Below are 18,049 nucleotides of genomic sequence, written 5' to 3' on the forward strand. Positions count from 1 at the left end.
GATAGCAGTCAGTTTAACATGGAAGGAAAAATATGTGTCTGAGGAACCTTATGATTGTTTTGTATGTAGTTTATAGGTTAGTGTATTGATTTTATGGTGGGCCTTTTATTAAAATACCCACACACAAGGAACCATGAGAAATGGTATTTAATAGCAGCTAAGAACCTACTGAACACATAACTCAATAAACTAAAGCCATTCTAGCTTTTTTTCTAGTTGACCACTCCAGACAAGCACCAAACAAATGGACCATAAATGATATCAATTGACTTGATACTACGGTTTTATTTTTCTATCAAATATACTTATTTACTTAATTCCTTAATTTACTAGTTACTAGTTAGTTTTGTTTATTCTCCCTTTGTGGTGTCTGCCAATAATACTATTAGTCAAAGGGGAAAAGTATGAACAATATAACTGGGGTGGTGGAACTTCATAATTAATTCCTGCTGCATTTAGGAAAAACACAAAGCAGAAAATGTGCAATGTGGCATTGGCTTGGTCTGTGCATATTTATACATCACAGGATTAGTTGTGCCTTGGCTAAATGCTGATGTATGGCTGTAATATTAGTCAATGGATCACAAGACTACTAATCTCAAAGAATAGTTCTAATCCATTCAGGGACATGTTACACAGTGAATTAAATGAAGCGTAGGGGGGCCCTACTCCTTGTACCCATAGGTCATTCAGCAGGGTGTCTATGGTTATTATAGTCTCCTTGTAGAGAACAAGTATGGGACCTATTATCTAGAATGCTCAGGACCTGTTGTTTTCTGGATAATGGGTGTCTACTAAAAAATTGTTTAAACAAGTAGGATCAGTTAAACCCAATAGGATTGTTTTCCCTCCAATAAGGATTAATTATATCTTAGTAGGGATCAGGTACAAGGCAGGGGTATAACTACAGAGGAAGCAGATCTAATCTGTCCTAATTACAGAGCAATTTCAATATATCTTGATAAAAAGGGTCTACTATAGGGGCCCCAAACTGAATTTGTACAATGTACTGTTTCATTATTATAGAGAAAAGGCAAATATGCTTTGAAATTTTCAATAATTTGATTAAAATGGAGTCTATTGGAAATTACCTTTCCATAATTTGGAACTTCCTGGATAACAGGTTTCCAGATAACAGATCCCATACCTGTACTGGGATACTGGCAAAGTAGCCAGTAGCATTGTTGGAATACAGTGCATGATAACAATAATATAGTTGACTTTAGGAAGACATTGCAACAACGTGGTCTGGAGGGACCACCCACCCTCCCGGAATAGGTATTCAGTTTTAAAATGCAAACAATGCCAGTATATAATAAATATATATATATATATATAGTAACGTAACAGACCGCCCTTAGAGAGAAGACAGGCTGATATTCAGATCCATATTGTTCCACTCTCGCAGCCTCACCCGGATCTGAATTTTCACTTGACAAACCTTGGTATCGACCTCTAATATACGTGCTCTTGGTGATCCAGCCACCTCCTAGCAGCCTGCTTGGATAGATAACAGACTTTAAATCAGTCATTCCAATTGCTTGGAAGCCAGGAATGATTTACAGCGGTTTGTACTGGGCTGCTATCCATCCTGCGGAAGCCTTCCTTGCAAAAAGCTCATCTAATGGCATTCCCTCTTGTTAATAACATAGTAACATAGGTTGAAAAAAGACATACGTCCATCAAGTTCAACCATAATGCCTATATATAACCTGCCTAACTACTAGTTGATCCAGAGGTGAAAAACCCCATCTGAAGCCTCTCTAATTTGTTGCAGAGGGTAACTCTTGCCAGGCAATGTATAGGTGTGTGCATACAGCGACAGAACAATTTCTCTGTGTTTTCCTAAAAACATAAATGAAAAAGATTATCCTTCAGTGGCTTAGACTGCACAGAGAACCTCGCTGATGTGCATATTTCTATTTATGTATGTGAGTGGGAGCTTTTCAAAACCTATTATCCTATGGTTTCACAGGGCAGATCCTTAACATGACTATTTAATGGGCAAGAGAAAGGTTTTTAAATTCCTGACTCATTACTGGTATGGGATTTGTTATCTGGAAACCCCTTATCCAGAAATGTCCAAATTACAGGAAGGTCATCTATTGTAGACTCTGTTTTAATCAAATAATTAATACAGTAACTTGTACTTAATAAATCCTTATTGGAGCTAAAACAATCCTATTGGGTTTATTAAATGTTTAAATGATTTGTTAGTACACTTAAAGAAACAGTAACACCAAAAAATGAAGGAGCTTTAAAGTAATAAAAATATAATGCACTGTTGCCCTGCACTGGTAAAACTGGTGTGTTTGCTACAGTAACACTACTATAATTTATATAATCTGCTGTGTAGCCCCGGGGGCAGCCATTCAGGCTGGAAAAAAGGAGAAAAGGCACAGGTTACATAGCAGTTAACAGATAAGTTCTGTAGAATTCAATAGTGTTTTATCTGTTATCTGCTATGTGCCTGTGCCTTTTCTCCTTTGAATGGCTGCCCCCATGGCTACACAGCAGCTTATTTATATAAATTATAGTAGACTTTCTGAAGTAAACACACAACTTTTACCAGTGCAGGGCAGCAGCACATTATATTTTAGTTACTTTTATACACTTTCATTTTTTGGTGTTACTGTTCCTTTAAAGTGTGGAGATCAAAATCACGAAAAGACCCCTTATTTGGATAAAAGTTCCAATACCTGTATAACAGAGTGATAAGACCCCATAATTCGATTTTTCCCTATATGCTTAAATGTACAGTAAATTAAAATAAAGATATCTATCTATCTATCTATCTATCATCTATCTATCTATCTATCTATCTATCTATCATCTATCTATCTATCATCTATCTATCTATCTATCTATCTATCATCTATCTATCTATCTATCTATCTATCTATCTATCTATCTATCATCTATCTATCTATCTATCTATCTATCTATCTATTATCTATCTATCTATCTATCTATCTATCTATCTATCTATCATCTATCTATCTATCTATCATCTATCTATCTATCATCTATCTATCTATCTATCTATCTATCATCTATCTATCTATCTATCTATCTATCTATCTATCTATCTATCATCTATCTATCTATCTATCTATCTATTATCTATCTATCTATCTATCTATCTATCTATCTATCTATCTATCTCAGCGTTTTTCAACCAGATGTTGCCTGGTGTGCCGTAGGCAGGGCACCAATGTACTAGGGGGGCACTGCTCTTGGCACCAATGTACTAGGGGGGCACTGCTGCTGGGCACAGAGTTAAATTTTTTAACATTTTCTAATGGTGGTGTGCCTCGTGATTTTTTTCATGAAACAAGTGTGCCTTTGCCCAAAAAAGGTTGAAAAACACTGATCTATCTATCATCTATCATCTATCTATCTATCTATCTATCTATCTATAATCTATCTATCTATCTATCTATCATCTATCTATCTATCTATCTATCAATCAATCTATCTATCTATCTATCTATCTTTCATCTATCTATCTATGAATTTGCTGTAAGGCCGTTTCAATTTTAAAAAGTGTTGTATAGATAGAAAACAATTTTGTTATTGCGCTGTGAAAATGAAATATCCTCCAACATTTTTGTTATGACGAATACATTTTGGCATAAAAAAATTTGTAAAAATATTGAATTTTTTAAGAAGGTTGTACATTTGAACATTATTTTGGAAAATTGTCAGTAGAGACCGGAAAATTATGGAACATTGTTATTTGAATAAGTTGGCTCAAATATGACATTTTTATACAGGTATAGGACTAATTATCCAGAATGCTCGGGACCAAGGGTATTCCGGATAAGGGGTCTTTCCGTAATTTGAGCCTCCATACCTTAAGTCTACTAAAAAATTATTAAACCATTAATTACACACAAAAGGACTGTTCTGCCCCCAATAAGGGGTAATTATATCTTAGTTGGGATCAAGTACAGGTACTGTTTTATTATTACAGAGAAAAGGGAATCATTTAACCATTAAATAAACCCAATAGGGCTGTTCTGCCCCAATAAGGGGTAATTATATCTTAGTTGGGATCAAGTACAGGTACTGTTTTATTATTACAGAGAAAAGGGAATCATTTAACCATTAAATAAACCCAATAGGGCTGTTCTGCCCCAATAAGGGGTAATTATATCTTAGTTGGGATCAATTACAAGGTACTGTTTTATTATTACAGAGAAAAAGGAAATCAGTTTTAAAATTCTGAATTATTTGATTAAAATGGAGTCTATGGGAGACAGGCTTTCCGTAATTCAGAGCTTTCTGGATAATGGCTTTCCGGATAAGGGATCTCATACCTGTACAACACTTTTATATCCCCTCGGCTTTCCTTTGACTAGTTAGAATGACTGACCAAAATCAAACATGACTGATTGGATGAAACACACGTAATGACTAATTTGTTTTGGATTTTATGTTTTCTTTTACTTTATATACCATCAGCCATATACAAAATCCAGCTAATTGTGCATACTTCATTTAATGGTTCTATACAGCACCAATACATTTCCACAGCACTTTACAGAGATTATACATCATTCAGCGGAGCTTACAATCTAAGGACCCAATCACATTTACACACAGTAGGGGCAGTTTTATCAGGAGCCAATTAATCTGCCTGTATGTTTGGAATGGGGGAGGAAACCAGAGTACCCAGGGGAAACCCAAGCAGACAAGGGAAGAACATACACACTCCGGGCAGATAGTTCCCTGCCTGGAATCAAACTCAGGACTGCAAGGCAGCAGTGCTACCCACTGAGTCACAGTGCTACCCTGCTATATCAGGTTCTTTTTACAGAAGATGGGGCTGATTTACTAACATATTGTCTAAAATATGATGAATTACTGGCAGTTTGTCCCTTGTCACAATTTGGGAGAGAAGGATATTATTTCTGTTTAACCTGCATGCAATTTCTGTTTTTGTCAAGGCCAAAAGAGAGGCATTTGTGTAAAAATCAATCACTTTCCAGAAGACACAGACTACGATCACGACAGTGCTGAATATCTTCTGCGTAAGTACATTTTTTTGAGAAGCAATAACAATTTCCAACTTGGATACGGCCTATGATTGGGGTTATTGTCATAATATGAAGCCTTACAGATAATGTTATAAATATATGTCTTGAAATAAACGCATAGGTTGGCTCCTCTTCCCTCTGTAACGCAGAAATAAAAACAAAGCAAATAGAATTTGACAGGAGATAAGAACTGAGTGGCTCATTTATCCTTCCCATTTATTTTCTACTATAAATGTATAAATGCTCATTGCAATATAAATAAGCGCTGAATACCTGCACAATGCTGTATCATGCTCTTTAATTGAGAGGAGATAGGCTACATTATACAGTAAGAAATATATGCCATTTATTGCTATTATTGTTACCCACGTGATATACAAGCCTACTGGGCCAAGAGATAGTATCCAATGGGCCAGATTTAGTTCAGAGAGAAAACATTATTTTATGGTTTATCACATAAAAACCAATAGGCGAGATTCAGTTTAACTCTTCTCCAATTAATTTCCAGTTTTTCCATTAGACTTCAGTAGAGTTTTCATGTGATAAACAAATATGTTTTTCTGGAATTGAATTAGGAGATAAGCTTTTCTCATCAAATTGAATCCCAGTTGAGTCCCATCAAGTAAATCATTGTAGAAGATTGTTGAGGTGTTGAGTGCTGAACGTGCTGAGCAGCATTAGTAGGCTTGGGTGGGGGTTCTTTGTATATATACTGGATATCTCTGGCAAGTTGGGGGGGGGGGGGTTGAACTGCTACACACAGAAATTGGGTTTGCACTCTATGTAAGGGCTTTATTTGATTATTTACTGAGTTGTAGGCATTCTTGGAGCCCGTATATTGCACATTGGTGCCTACTGCCTTGTTGGACTGCATCATTCAGCAGCCTACTGACTAGGGCAGGTGGTTCCTGGAATTTTTTTTTACTAAGGCCTAAAGTCTACAGGAGATTTAGGATGTAGTTGCATAGGCTATTATATAATGAAACTAGATGCCTGTTGGGAACCCTGCATGCTGCATCTTCATCCAATGAAATAAAGTCTGATGGTGTCCAGCCAACTTTTATTTCTAATTAAAATATATTGACTGTTGGATGGAGATGCAGGATCAGAACACACCATCAGACTTTATCTGATTCAACTTTACATTACAGCCTAAGGAGATCAGATTTTGTAAGATCCTACAAAACCCCATGCTGTTGCATGAAGTATCAAATTAAATCTGACCTACGAAATCTGATGAAAATCTCCCATTAAGTTTAGCCCTTAGACTTGGGCCCCAGCCTTAAATCTTGGGAACCCTTGTTGGCGGTCATGACTTGAAATCCTGCGTTGGCCTGTAGGTACATTGTGATCAGTTAAGGTTTAAATGCAAGGAAGGAAGGGGTTGCATATTGTCATTATGTATCACAATGGAAGGAAGAAAGCGAGGAAGGAAGGAAGCAAGGAAAGAAGAAGGAAGGGATGGAGGGAAGGAGGAAGGAAGGGAGGGAGGGAGGGAGGGAGGGAGGGAGGAAGGGGTTGCATGTTGTCATTATGTATCACAATGGAAGGAAGAAAGCTAGGAAAGAAGGGAAGCAAGGAAAGAAGAAGGAAAGAAGAAGGAAGGGATGGAGGGAGGGAGGGAGGAAGGAAGGAAGGAAGGAAGGAAGGAAGGAAGGAAGGAAGGAAGGAAGGAAGGAAGGAAGGAAGGAAGGAAGGAAGGAAGGAAGGAAGGAAGGAAGGAAGGAAGGGAGGGAGGGAGGGCGGGAGGAAGGGAGGGAGGGAGGAATCTTTTGTATGTTTCATGTTGCCATTCTGTATAATAATGTTAAATAGGTTAAAACCTCCCATTTAAATCACGGAACCTACCCACTTAGAAAGGGCAAATATTATGTTTTATATTATGTTTATATCTTATGTTATGTTTTGTTTTTGTAAATTTTTTAAAAAAAATCCCCTGTACCTTTTTGCCAGGCAGTGGCTGATGCACGTTTAATTCACAATCCTCTATTTCCAGGCTTGTTTTCTGGAGCTTATATCCTTTTAATTCCCATCACTAGCTTTTAGTACCTTGTGGCACAAAGTCATTATTTGACAAGACTATCTTGTTTAGCACATAACAAATGCATGGAATAATCTATGAATGACTGTTTGGATGCAGATCAGCGTGCAATGGTGAGATTTGGCATAAAGAGAGACACATTTTAATAACAGTGTTTATATCGTGACTGCATGTACTAAGAGTAGGACTGAGCAAAATAGAGTATATATATATATATATATATGTGTGTGTGTGTGTGTGTGTGTGTGTGTGTGTGTGTATATATATAAAGGTGTAAACTGTTTCAGCTGTATACTTAGGAAAGCACCATGTCCTGATACAGCAGTTCCAGCCCAGAGGAACAGCTCTGTAAATGCTGATCTATGTCTTGCTTAAATACATGTAAATCACAGACCCCTGGAGGTTGGTTATTCTTTGCAGAAGAGCCTATAAATCTAGTCTATTATAGATAGTTATCATAGAACAAGCAGTATTCTCTAGTAGGGATTCCACCTAATATGAAAGGTGAGTCTAGAGTTGAGTTTGTGGTTTATAAAGGTGAAAATCAGAAATGCACAGATACAAGTGGAATATAGGCACAGGCATTAAATGGGAGGTAAGAAATATCACAGCACTATCATAGGGTGGGTGCTCATTGGGTGCTTGCTGGGGATATCACTGGCTGCCAGAAAAGATTTGGGGGCAATAAGTTAATATTCCACATCTGTTCACTAGATACAGCTCTAACACTGCTTCCCTGCATTACTTCATGACTGTCCAAACTGTTCCTTTTAAAATACACTAACGGGGATAGTTTACCTTTACAAAATGTATTAGGGAACATACCTTGGGCCTGGCTCACACAAAGTAAGAAAGCGGGATAAGAAGTCAATGTAATATGCACTACCTGGGATCCTCACTGCCAATGCAGAGTTGATAAATAATGTATTCCTGAAGGGACTGGCTTTGGGGGAACATCGATCAGGGAACTAAATGGTGGCAGTATTCATACTTGTCCCTCGTCTCAATGTATAGCACTGCTAGCCGTGTTAGTGCAACATCCAAGAGAAGTGTTAGTGTGGGTGCCCCCTGGAATGGAATTTCAGTACAAGTTACAGATAACAGCACTACTGTACTGGGGAAGGGACATACTGTATGTGTGTGATCTCTTAAAAAATGTGTTGTGCGTGTCGAAAAAATGTTTCGCATGAGTCAGGCGTAAGAAATTACGCCTGTGACAATTTTTTTGACGTGTGCAACAATTTTTTTGGACGTGCAAGTTTTTCACCGTTTTGTGACTCTTTTGAAAGATTTGCGATTTTTTGCCGAAGCAAAATGGGACAGATTCACTTATCACTCGTACCAGCTAATTAGCACTGAAATTAATTAAATTAAGCCTGAATATTTTTAAATAGTCTATTGACTCTCTCTATTTCAAAATAGTCAAACATTTGATATTCTTTGTAATTCTTGACAGCTTTACTAAATTGTAAGTTCTAAAAGTTATTTCCTTTGTCCAGCAGCATCATAAAGGGACCCCCCCCCCCAACAGAAAAACATTTTCAGAGGGGCCTTGTGCACTTCTACCTGGACCTCCCTTCACCTGCCCACCCATGTTCCCTACTCCCCAGTCCCTTGTGCTGAGTAGGTACGAGACCGGCTAGGGACGGGGACTTCTAAGACCTATAGAGGAAGCAAACCCCGTGTTCTGGGCCCCCCTGGCAACCCAGGGGTCTTCTTCCTCTATAGCAGTGATCCCCAAACAGTGGCTCGGGGGCAACATGTCGCTCACCACCCCATTTGATGTTGCTCTCAGTGGCCCCATTTTTTGAGACAATTTTTTGAAGCACAGAGACACAGTTTTACTCCAAGCAGAACCTCCTGCAGGCCAGCAGTCCCCATGGGGCTACCAAATAGCCAATCACAGTCCTTATTTGGCATCCCCAAAGAACTTTTTTCATGCTTGTGTGGCTCCCCAACACTTTTTACATCTGAGTGTGGCTCACGGGTAAAAAAAGTTTGGGGATCCCTGCTCTATAGTTATGTGACTGCAATTGTCATGTTTCCCAGTAGCCAGGTCATCAACAGTCTAATATCATAGTTTGGTATATTAGTTTCTCAGCAGCTTCAGCCTGACTGGGTATGTTCCATGTCTTAATCTTCTTGAGACTGAGTGGCTACTGAGCTGTTATGATCATTCTATTTTCTGTCACTCAGGGACCATCAGGGAATGCATACTCACTTTGGCCCTAAGAGAGTCACAGATCTAACTCACAGAGAGTCAGTAACTGAGCTCCAATGTAACAGGCAACTCCTGGCTGCCTTGAATAGTACTTGGGGTTCCAAGTCCCAGCATTAGCCTCCTTCAGCCTCCATCAAGGAACCAAAGGAAAGCCACCGATCAATGGCAGTACCATACATGCTTCCCAGGGCAGAACTGATATTCTCTATACATTAAAATGAAAGTCATTAATTTTCTTTTCACTCAGCAGAACTAGAGATATGGTGAGACACTTTGATTTTAAGGCGCACCGCACAAATGTGGCATCAGGCAAGTTATATACAGTGTGATTCCAAGACAGCAGATCAAAGATAAATCCATCCCAGCGGCTTAAAGTTTTATGAGCAATAACGTCATGTACGCAGCTAGGGGGAAAATTGTCTTTGAACATTTAAAGATGCCCGTTACATGTTAACACACCGTAGCCTATAATGTTGGACAGATATATAGAGTATTATTAAGAGTGCCTGCCATTGTTCAGCTCCACAAAGGGACAAAGCATTTCTCTATTAACCTTGCACATAACTCAAGTCAAATCTCTTTGAAGTTTGATCATTTAGACTTCTGGGGTTTTATAGAGCAGTCTCCACCTCTCCTTTTAAGCTGCTCGTATCCTTATACAATGCCAATGGCAAGCTCTTGTTTAAAGGGAAAATAAAAAAAAACAACAGTTTTGTGATTCTTTGTAGTACCAGTTTGGATACATTTGTTATTGATTTGTTTATGTTTATGAATACATTAATGTATGTCTAGGGGGCTCATTTGCCTGGTATAATATAGTATAATAAATTATAGTACAGGTATGGGATCCATTATCCGGAAACCCATTATCCAGAAAACTCCAAATTACGGAAAGCCTGTCTCCCATAGACTCCATTTTAATCAAATGATTCATAATTTTAAAACTGATTTCCTCTGTAGTAATAAAACAGTACCTTGTAATTGATCCCAACTAAGATATAATTACCCCTTATTGGGGGCAGAACAGCCCTATTGGGTTTATTTAATGGTTAAATGATTCCCTTTTCTCTGTAATAATAAAACAGTACCTGTACTTGATCCCAACTAAGATATAATTACCCCTTATTGGGGGCAGAACAGCCCTATTGGGTTTATTTAATGGTTAAATGATTCCCTTTTCTCTGTAATAATAAAACAGTACCTGTACTTGATCCCAACCAAGATATAATTACCCCTTATTGGGGGCAGAACAGCCCTATTGGGTTTATTTCATGTTTAAATGATTCCCTTTTCTCTGTAATAATAAAACAGTACCTGTACTTGATCCCAACTAAGATATAATTACCCCTTATTGGGGGCAGAACAGCCCTATTGGGTTTATTTAATGGTTAAATGATTCCCTTTTCTCTGTAATAATAAAACAGTACCTGTACTTGATCCCAACTAAGATATAATTACCCCTTATTGGGGGCAGAACAGCCCTATTGGGTTTATTTCATGGTTAAATGATTCCCTTTTCTCTGTAATAATAAAACAGTACCTGTACTTGATCCCAACTAAGATATAATTACCCCTTATTGGGGCAGAACAGCCCTATTGGGTTTATGTAGTAGTTAAATGATTCCCTTTTCTCTGTAATAATAAAACAGTACCTGTACTTGATCCCAACTAAGATATAATTAATCCTTATTGGATGCAAAACAATTCTTTTGGGTTTAATTAATGTTTAATTGATTTTTAGGAGACTTAAGGTATGGAGATCCAAGATAAAAGACCCCTTATCTGGAATACCCTTGGTCCCGAGCATTCTGGATAATGGGTCCTATACCTGTATAATATAGTCTAACAATATCTTGTAGGGTATGGCTTGCTTAGGGCGGCAGTTAAGAGCAAAGATCCCAAGGGTAGTTGTATGAGCCCCCCCTTTGTTGATATAGGAGAGAAAATGAATGATACAAGGACATATTATTTAGATAAAAATAAAATGGGCATATTATTTGTGTATATTTTCCTTATACTTTGGGTACGTCCATCCTGCAATTTTAAACTCTTTTTCAAGACAACTGAAGCTCTGGCAATGTGATATCTTGCCTTATGTATTACTTTGCCCTACTCCCTGTATTGCCAGTGGCCCTGTAATTATAATAATTATAAGCAGTTGCTACTTCTTGACATTAATGCTGTTCCATACATTCCCCCAGTGCCTTGTTGCTCGTTTTATAGTCAATAAACTGACTGATCTGCTGAGACGCACCTTTAAATATGCCACATAGATTGCTTCTCGTTATAAACTGGCAGAGCAAGTCTTGATGCATTTCGCTTCCCTTTATTGGACTCTCCTGCTTCTCGACAGTTCATTTGAATGTAACGGATTTGTTCCCTTTCTAAATTAAGCTTAGAGTCAGGAAAATCATATTTTATTGCCCTAACAATATATCAGTCTGGAACAGCCATAAATCACTTGGACAGTTGCAGTAGGGCATTCGGAAGCTGTTGCAGATGTATGCTGTATAGTCAACAGGGAAATCTCTGTTGCCGGGGACTTTTACCTCTGATGTCCCTCTAGGGGCCCCTCTGATATGGGGTGGGATTAAGGAGAGTGTCAGCTCAGCACCAACAAGGGAATGTGCATACAATCACTAACAAGTGAATTCACCTAATGCTCAAGGTACGCTCGCCGCCTTCCTATGTGCCCAATACAATATTTATTCTTCGTATGCCTGATAGACTTGGTCACATGATAAATGCACTAAAGATAAAGTACCTGGGCCCAATATACTCTGACACATGAATCAAGTGCATTAAAAGCAGCTGCTGTATTTTTAGTGTCTCAACCACGCGCCCACTCCATCCTCATAAAGAGAATAGAGCTGAGGTTGATTGCACATTCAAGGTGAACTTGAACACTGTACCTATGGAACATATAGGGGTTTTATGGTTTTTTATTAAAAACTTCACAAGAAAGAATTAACATAACTCAGACCGACATGCCGGCCAATAATTACAACTTACAACCAAAATTCACCCCCCAGTCCACTGGCCAAATGTCCTGATAAAGAACCTGACAATAGGACAAAAGTAGTCTCAGTCCTAGGAAGAGTCTATGTCTTTGCCATGGATTTCCAGAAGAGAACGATGGAAAATCAAAACTATTTACATCCATAGGAATTTGTTGCTCCCGGTGGTCTGAAGGAGTAAAATCCAAAATAGTGAGCTTGGCAGGTCCAGAAAGCTCCAAGTCCCATGTAAGAACACAGTCTAATAATAATGTTACAACTCCTAGAAAACCTGGGAGAAACATATTGTTACCTGAAAGGGCTAATGGCATGCTTGGATGTATATGCCCATGTTCAAATCCTCAACATCTGCAAAAGCAGCATCTGCCCAGTTCTAGGTTGCACAGAAAGGACATCCAATAGGATGCATGCATACATATAATAAAAGCATAGATGAGGAGGGAGATGGCACTGGTCTGCTTAAGTATGCCCTCATACCATGCTTGCACTATGGGAATCCTTCCTATTGGGCATACCCACCCCTAAATGCTACTATTTTGGTGGCACAATCCAGATTTTAAATCTAAATGGGGCTGTGCTTAACAAAAATATGTGCGGTTTAATGTGCAAAGAGGACAAACTCAAAGCATGGGCAGTTTGATCAGAGCCATGTCCTAAAAATACTTTTATATTCTGCTAAAGACTTTAAGTTGGGTTGTAAAACGACACCAATCACGTTCAACCCTTTAGTGCGTTAAGTAGCACCATTGACCCAACGTAGTCTAGAAACCCCCGTAACTCTTGCCAACTGTGATTTTTTTTATTGAAAACCCACTGTTTCAGTCGCAGTGACCTTCCTCAGGTACAAGACATATAAATACATAGCACCAATTATATTCCAAGATATTTTGCCTATCCAAGAAGATAAGCCACGAGGGGAATCTGCCATCATACCATGAAGGACCTTTTACATTAATTCTAATGAAAATGCCTTTCCTAGAGTGTAAAGGGATGGCCTCTTTTCCTTTGTTCTTTGGTGGGAGAACATTATCTCGTGGTATTATCAACAATGTCCTATAAAGTATCTTTAAAGAGTTATAATGCCCCCCAAGCATTTTTTCTTCAGAGACAACCTAATGTTTCCCTTGCTTTTCCAGTTTAGTTATTATTATTGATTATTTTGATTATATATATTATTTATATAGAGCCATCATCTCCCACAACACTTTACAGAGTAGGGGCTACAAACAAAAGACATAACTGAGGAGGTAAGATTACACCAGCCCCCCTCTGTCTTTGCCCAATAAAATTAATCTAGCAATTCCAAATCAAAAGGAGGGTAATGAGGGCTGCTCAGCTAACCCTGTCTTGCCTTGCTTCCCTGCATTGTAGCCTCAAGACACCCCTATAAAACATCTTAAATAAATATCTTTATCTCCTTGCTATGCTTTTAAAACCAAGAATATGATGTATATCCTTCTGGTTGTTGGCATTGTGAATGTAATTTAACCTGAAGGTACTCAATAAATTACAGCACTAGTGATGAAAAGTGAATCACGTGTAAGTTCATGCCGATTGTAAATGTATAAGTAAGGGAAAGGACTGAGTAGAAAAACGATGTATGGCAATAACACTTATGTCAGTATTTTTATGAATTGCTGGAAGAAATACAGTCTGTACATTTACCAATAAATTTGATGGCCGCAGCTACTAAACCAGCTGAAGTCAATTTCCTGTAGATCATGTTCGACAAGTCCAAGTTAAGCCAAACAGCCTTCTAAAAAGGCTCATTCATGGAACTGTTTAATTGGATCATCTCAGACTCAATCAAATTTTGAATTAATGCAAGAAATAAAAATGTGGATAGACTTGTATGTCACCAGTATTCATCTCTATAGTTCAGGGTTCAATTAAGTGGGTCTTTTATTTGTGTTTAATATAATATTTTATCATTTGAGAAATGTTGTCAGTGTGGTTTAACAAGGGGCTTGCTTCTGTTATATTTTGTGAGCCTTCATTGCCTAGCTTATTATGACTTCTGGATGCCAGACTGCACCCCAATAGGCTAGAGAACCAATATAAAAAGTATTTCAAGTTTATCAGTGCTTATACCGCCACCCTGCTCAAAATGAAGGCTATACTTTCCAATAGTAGCAAAAGCATGTGGGGGACGAAATTAAATATATATAACCCAGGCATCCCCAACTAGTGATGAGTGAATCTGTCCCTTCTTGGTTCGCCATAAAATTTGCGAAACGGGCAGAAAATTTGCGAAACACATTTGTTGCGCAATATCAAATGAGGGATATTATTGTATTAGAGAGAGCCAAAGAAGGGCAACTAAGCTGGTAAAGGGTATGGAAAGTCTCAGTTATGAAGAAAGACTGGCCAAGTTGGGTCTGTTTACACTGGAGAAGAGGCGCTTAAGAGGTGCCATGATAACTATGTATAAATATATAAGGGGATCTTATAATAACCTCTCTAATGTTTTATTTACCAGTAGGTCCTTCCAGTAGACACAAAAGCACCCACTAAGATTAGATGAAAGGCGGTTCCATTTTAATATTTTAAAATAGTTCGATAGCTTCAAGAAGGGGTTGATGGAATTTTAGCAAATTCGAAAATAGAGAGGATAGAGAAATAGAAAGGATTTATTTTCCTGAGGCAAGGGATGCAGTGAATCCAGCATTCGGTTCGGGATTCAGCTAAGATTCGGCCGAATCCATGCCTCTGACTGAACTGAATTTTTGTAGCATAAACATGAAAGCTGAAAATTCAGCCAAATCTTTGGCAAAGGATTCGGGGTTTGGCTCCTAAAATAGTGGATTCATTGCATCCCTAGGTTTTTGCCTTCCTCTGGATCAACTAGCAGTTAGGCAGGTTCCATTTAAATAGAAAAGGTTGGATATCTCTTTTTTCAGTCTATAATACTATGTATTTATTTTTCACAATGTATTCCTGTTGGGAGGTGTAGGCACGGGTACTCACTATAGGTGATAAACCCCATCACACACATACATTATATGGCAGCTGGTGCTGTTCTATAGATGTCAAGGAACAGGCCACATAATGTAATTACTTCACTCTACTTACAATGAATGACACATTTAGGGCCTGATTTCATGCAATGAGTATTGGAGAATTGTGTTTAGTATAAATACTCACTTCATTTTCTGTGCGGCAGGTGTTGTTCGTGCTTCAAGCATCTTCCCAATCCTCAGTGCCATGCTCCTCTTACTCGGGGGCCTTTGCGTTGCTGCCAGTCGTGTTTACAAGTCCAAGCGCAACATTATCTTGGGGGCTGGCATCCTATTCGTTGCTGCAGGTGAGAAAAATAATAAAATAGCAAATAACATTGTTTCAATCACTTTAGTTCACGTTTGAAATGTCCACACACACCAGGCCAAAGAGGTTACACAGTAGAACCTCAATTTTACATTTCTCAAGGGACTGCGTCAAAATGGCGTAAGCTTGGCTGCCTGTACGGGACTATAAAAGAATGGTGTTAATTCCATGAAAACGTAAGATCGGGTTTCTATTGTACACTGTATAAGCAACTGGAACTGGAACCCAGTTACCTTAAATATCCCTTAAATATCAATTCCTATTGTGAAAACCTATCCAATAAGAAGAGCATTCACATTAGCCAGTTCATTTTAAAAAGAAATACCATTGCTCTTTCATTAAGTCTGACGCTCTACGCCTGGGCATCTTTGACCGCTATGGTAAATACAACTAGGTCTGTAATTTCTACTTTTATATTTTTATAACATTCATTTTAACATTGTTTCTTGTGTCTGATGGCAGGTTTAAGCAACATTATTGGTGTGATTGTTTACATTTCTGCAAATGCGGGAGATCCTGGGACAAAGAGGGATGATGAGAAGAAAAGTCATTACTCATATGGCTGGTCTTTCTACTTCGGGGGGCTTTCTTTTATCATCGCTGAGATGATTGGCGTTTTAGCAGTAAATATCTACATTGAGAAGAACAGAGAGGCTCATTGTAAATCACGCACAGAGCTGATCAAAAATCCTTCGGCCATTCTACGCCTACCAAGCTATCGTTTTCGATATCGCCGACGCTCAAGATCTAGTTCACGCTCTACTGAACCTTCTCAGTCAAGGGACACTTCTCCTGTAGGTGTTAAAGGGATACCTTCAACTGACATCTCCATGTACACCCTGTCAAGAGATACCTCGAAAGCCAATGTAAGCAGCCTGTATAACACTGAGCGTGGGGATCACAGTTTTCTACAACTTCACAACTGCTTTCCCAAGGATTCCGGGGTCACCGTCACCGTCACAGGACCAGCCTCAAATACGGGCACCCTGGGCAAGGATGGTTCCAACACCAACACTTTAAACAGGAAAACCACACCTGTGTAGGTGGGCCCAAGGCAAAGGTCTTCTTAGTGAGTGTGAGTGAGCGTGAGAGATGAAGTATGAGTTTTGGGATGGAAGAAGGAGCCATTTTTTTTGCCATGTATCTACCAGTTCCTGGTATAAAGTAAGATGTAGGGTCAGCACCTCTCTTACCAGTAAACAGTAAGTTCAAATTTTGGACTCTAGTCCGTGTTCTGAAATCTCTATTACAGAATTTTGATAGAAAAAAAAAACCTCTTCATAATTTTCAAATTTCATAATTTCTTTCCTAAGCTAAGATAAGGCAACATCTAACCAGGCCAATCATTCCCATTCGTTGTTTGACAGATTTAAATCTCTACTGCTGCTAAGACGTTTCTTTTTCTTTCACAAGATTCTTGCAAAAAATATATAGCATAACCAAATCCGTTTCATTTTTTAACTGTGAAAATATATAAAAAAAAATCAGTATTGTGCAAACCAGTAACGATAATCACGTCAGATGGGATGAAAAGTAGTAGCCGAATGGGCAAGCAGTGCACAAACTTACTCAGGGATTGCAAGTGCCAATCTGTGTCTCTTCCGTTCTCCAGCCAATGGACTGGCTTGGATAATGTGAATTGACTATTAACATGTGAAGACCCACAGGCTGGCTCTCCCTGAAATAAAAACCTGCATGTCTTCATGTTTCTAATGAGAGAGATTACTAGATATCACCGTGTAGGTTCCCAAACCCCAGTTATATGCTTTGAGCCAAAAACCTTAGTGTTATGAGACCCCGGAGGCAAGAATTCAGCCTTAAAGCAAAACATACACTTTCAGAGTTTTGACTATGAAGATTTTCATTCATCCAGGTCATGGTATATCTAATATAAATAAATCTAAAGCAACTGGACGTTTCACTACTCATCCGAGCAGCTTCTTCATTTCAACTGACTGGTATGGGAAGTCCTCAGCATGTGTTCTCTCCCACTAATCCAATCACAAGAGTTTATATGCTGAGGACTTCCCATACCAGTTAGTTGAACGGAAGAAGCTGCTCGGATGAGTAGTGAAACGTCTTCAATGATTACTTAGCAAGTCCAGTTGCTTTAGATTTATTTATACTAAATATTTCAGAGTTTTGGTATGACTTTTAGGGGAAGTCCTATATATTCAGACTCCACCACTCTTAAGGAACCTTTAATTATAACAGTTACACTATAGTTCCCACGTAACTGGTCCGAGGATTAATTTCTTTATGCTTAATGTTAAAGGCTAAGTTCAGCTTAACCTTTAGTTTGATGTAGACACCAGTTTTCTAAGGCAGTTTGCAATTTGTCTCCATTTTCTATTTTTTGTGGTTTTTGAAATGTTTATATTTTTGGTTCTGCAACTCTCAGACT

The 18,049-nt window shown here is 38.5% G+C and overlaps 1 protein-coding gene across 1 annotated transcript in view; it reads left to right on the top strand.

Annotated features, from left to right (window-relative positions):
- cacng8 (calcium channel, voltage-dependent, gamma subunit 8) overlaps nt 1-16,918 on the top strand; it is a 39,804-nt gene extending 22,886 nt beyond the window's left edge. Inside the window, exons 3-5 of the mRNA NM_001078749.1 lie at nt 4,953-5,036; nt 15,485-15,625; nt 16,108-16,918. Coding sequence (NP_001072217.2) covers nt 4,953-5,036; nt 15,485-15,625; nt 16,108-16,688 — 806 coding nt within the window. The 3' untranslated portion in view covers nt 16,689-16,918. The remainder of the gene's footprint in view (nt 1-4,952; nt 5,037-15,484; nt 15,626-16,107) is intronic.
- Nucleotides 16,919-18,049: the final 1,131 nt, after the last annotated feature.

Source organism: Xenopus tropicalis, chromosome 7, assembly GCF_000004195.4.
Source record: "Xenopus tropicalis strain Nigerian chromosome 7, UCB_Xtro_10.0, whole genome shotgun sequence".
NCBI classification, from domain to species: Eukaryota; Metazoa; Chordata; class Amphibia; order Anura; family Pipidae; genus Xenopus; species Xenopus tropicalis.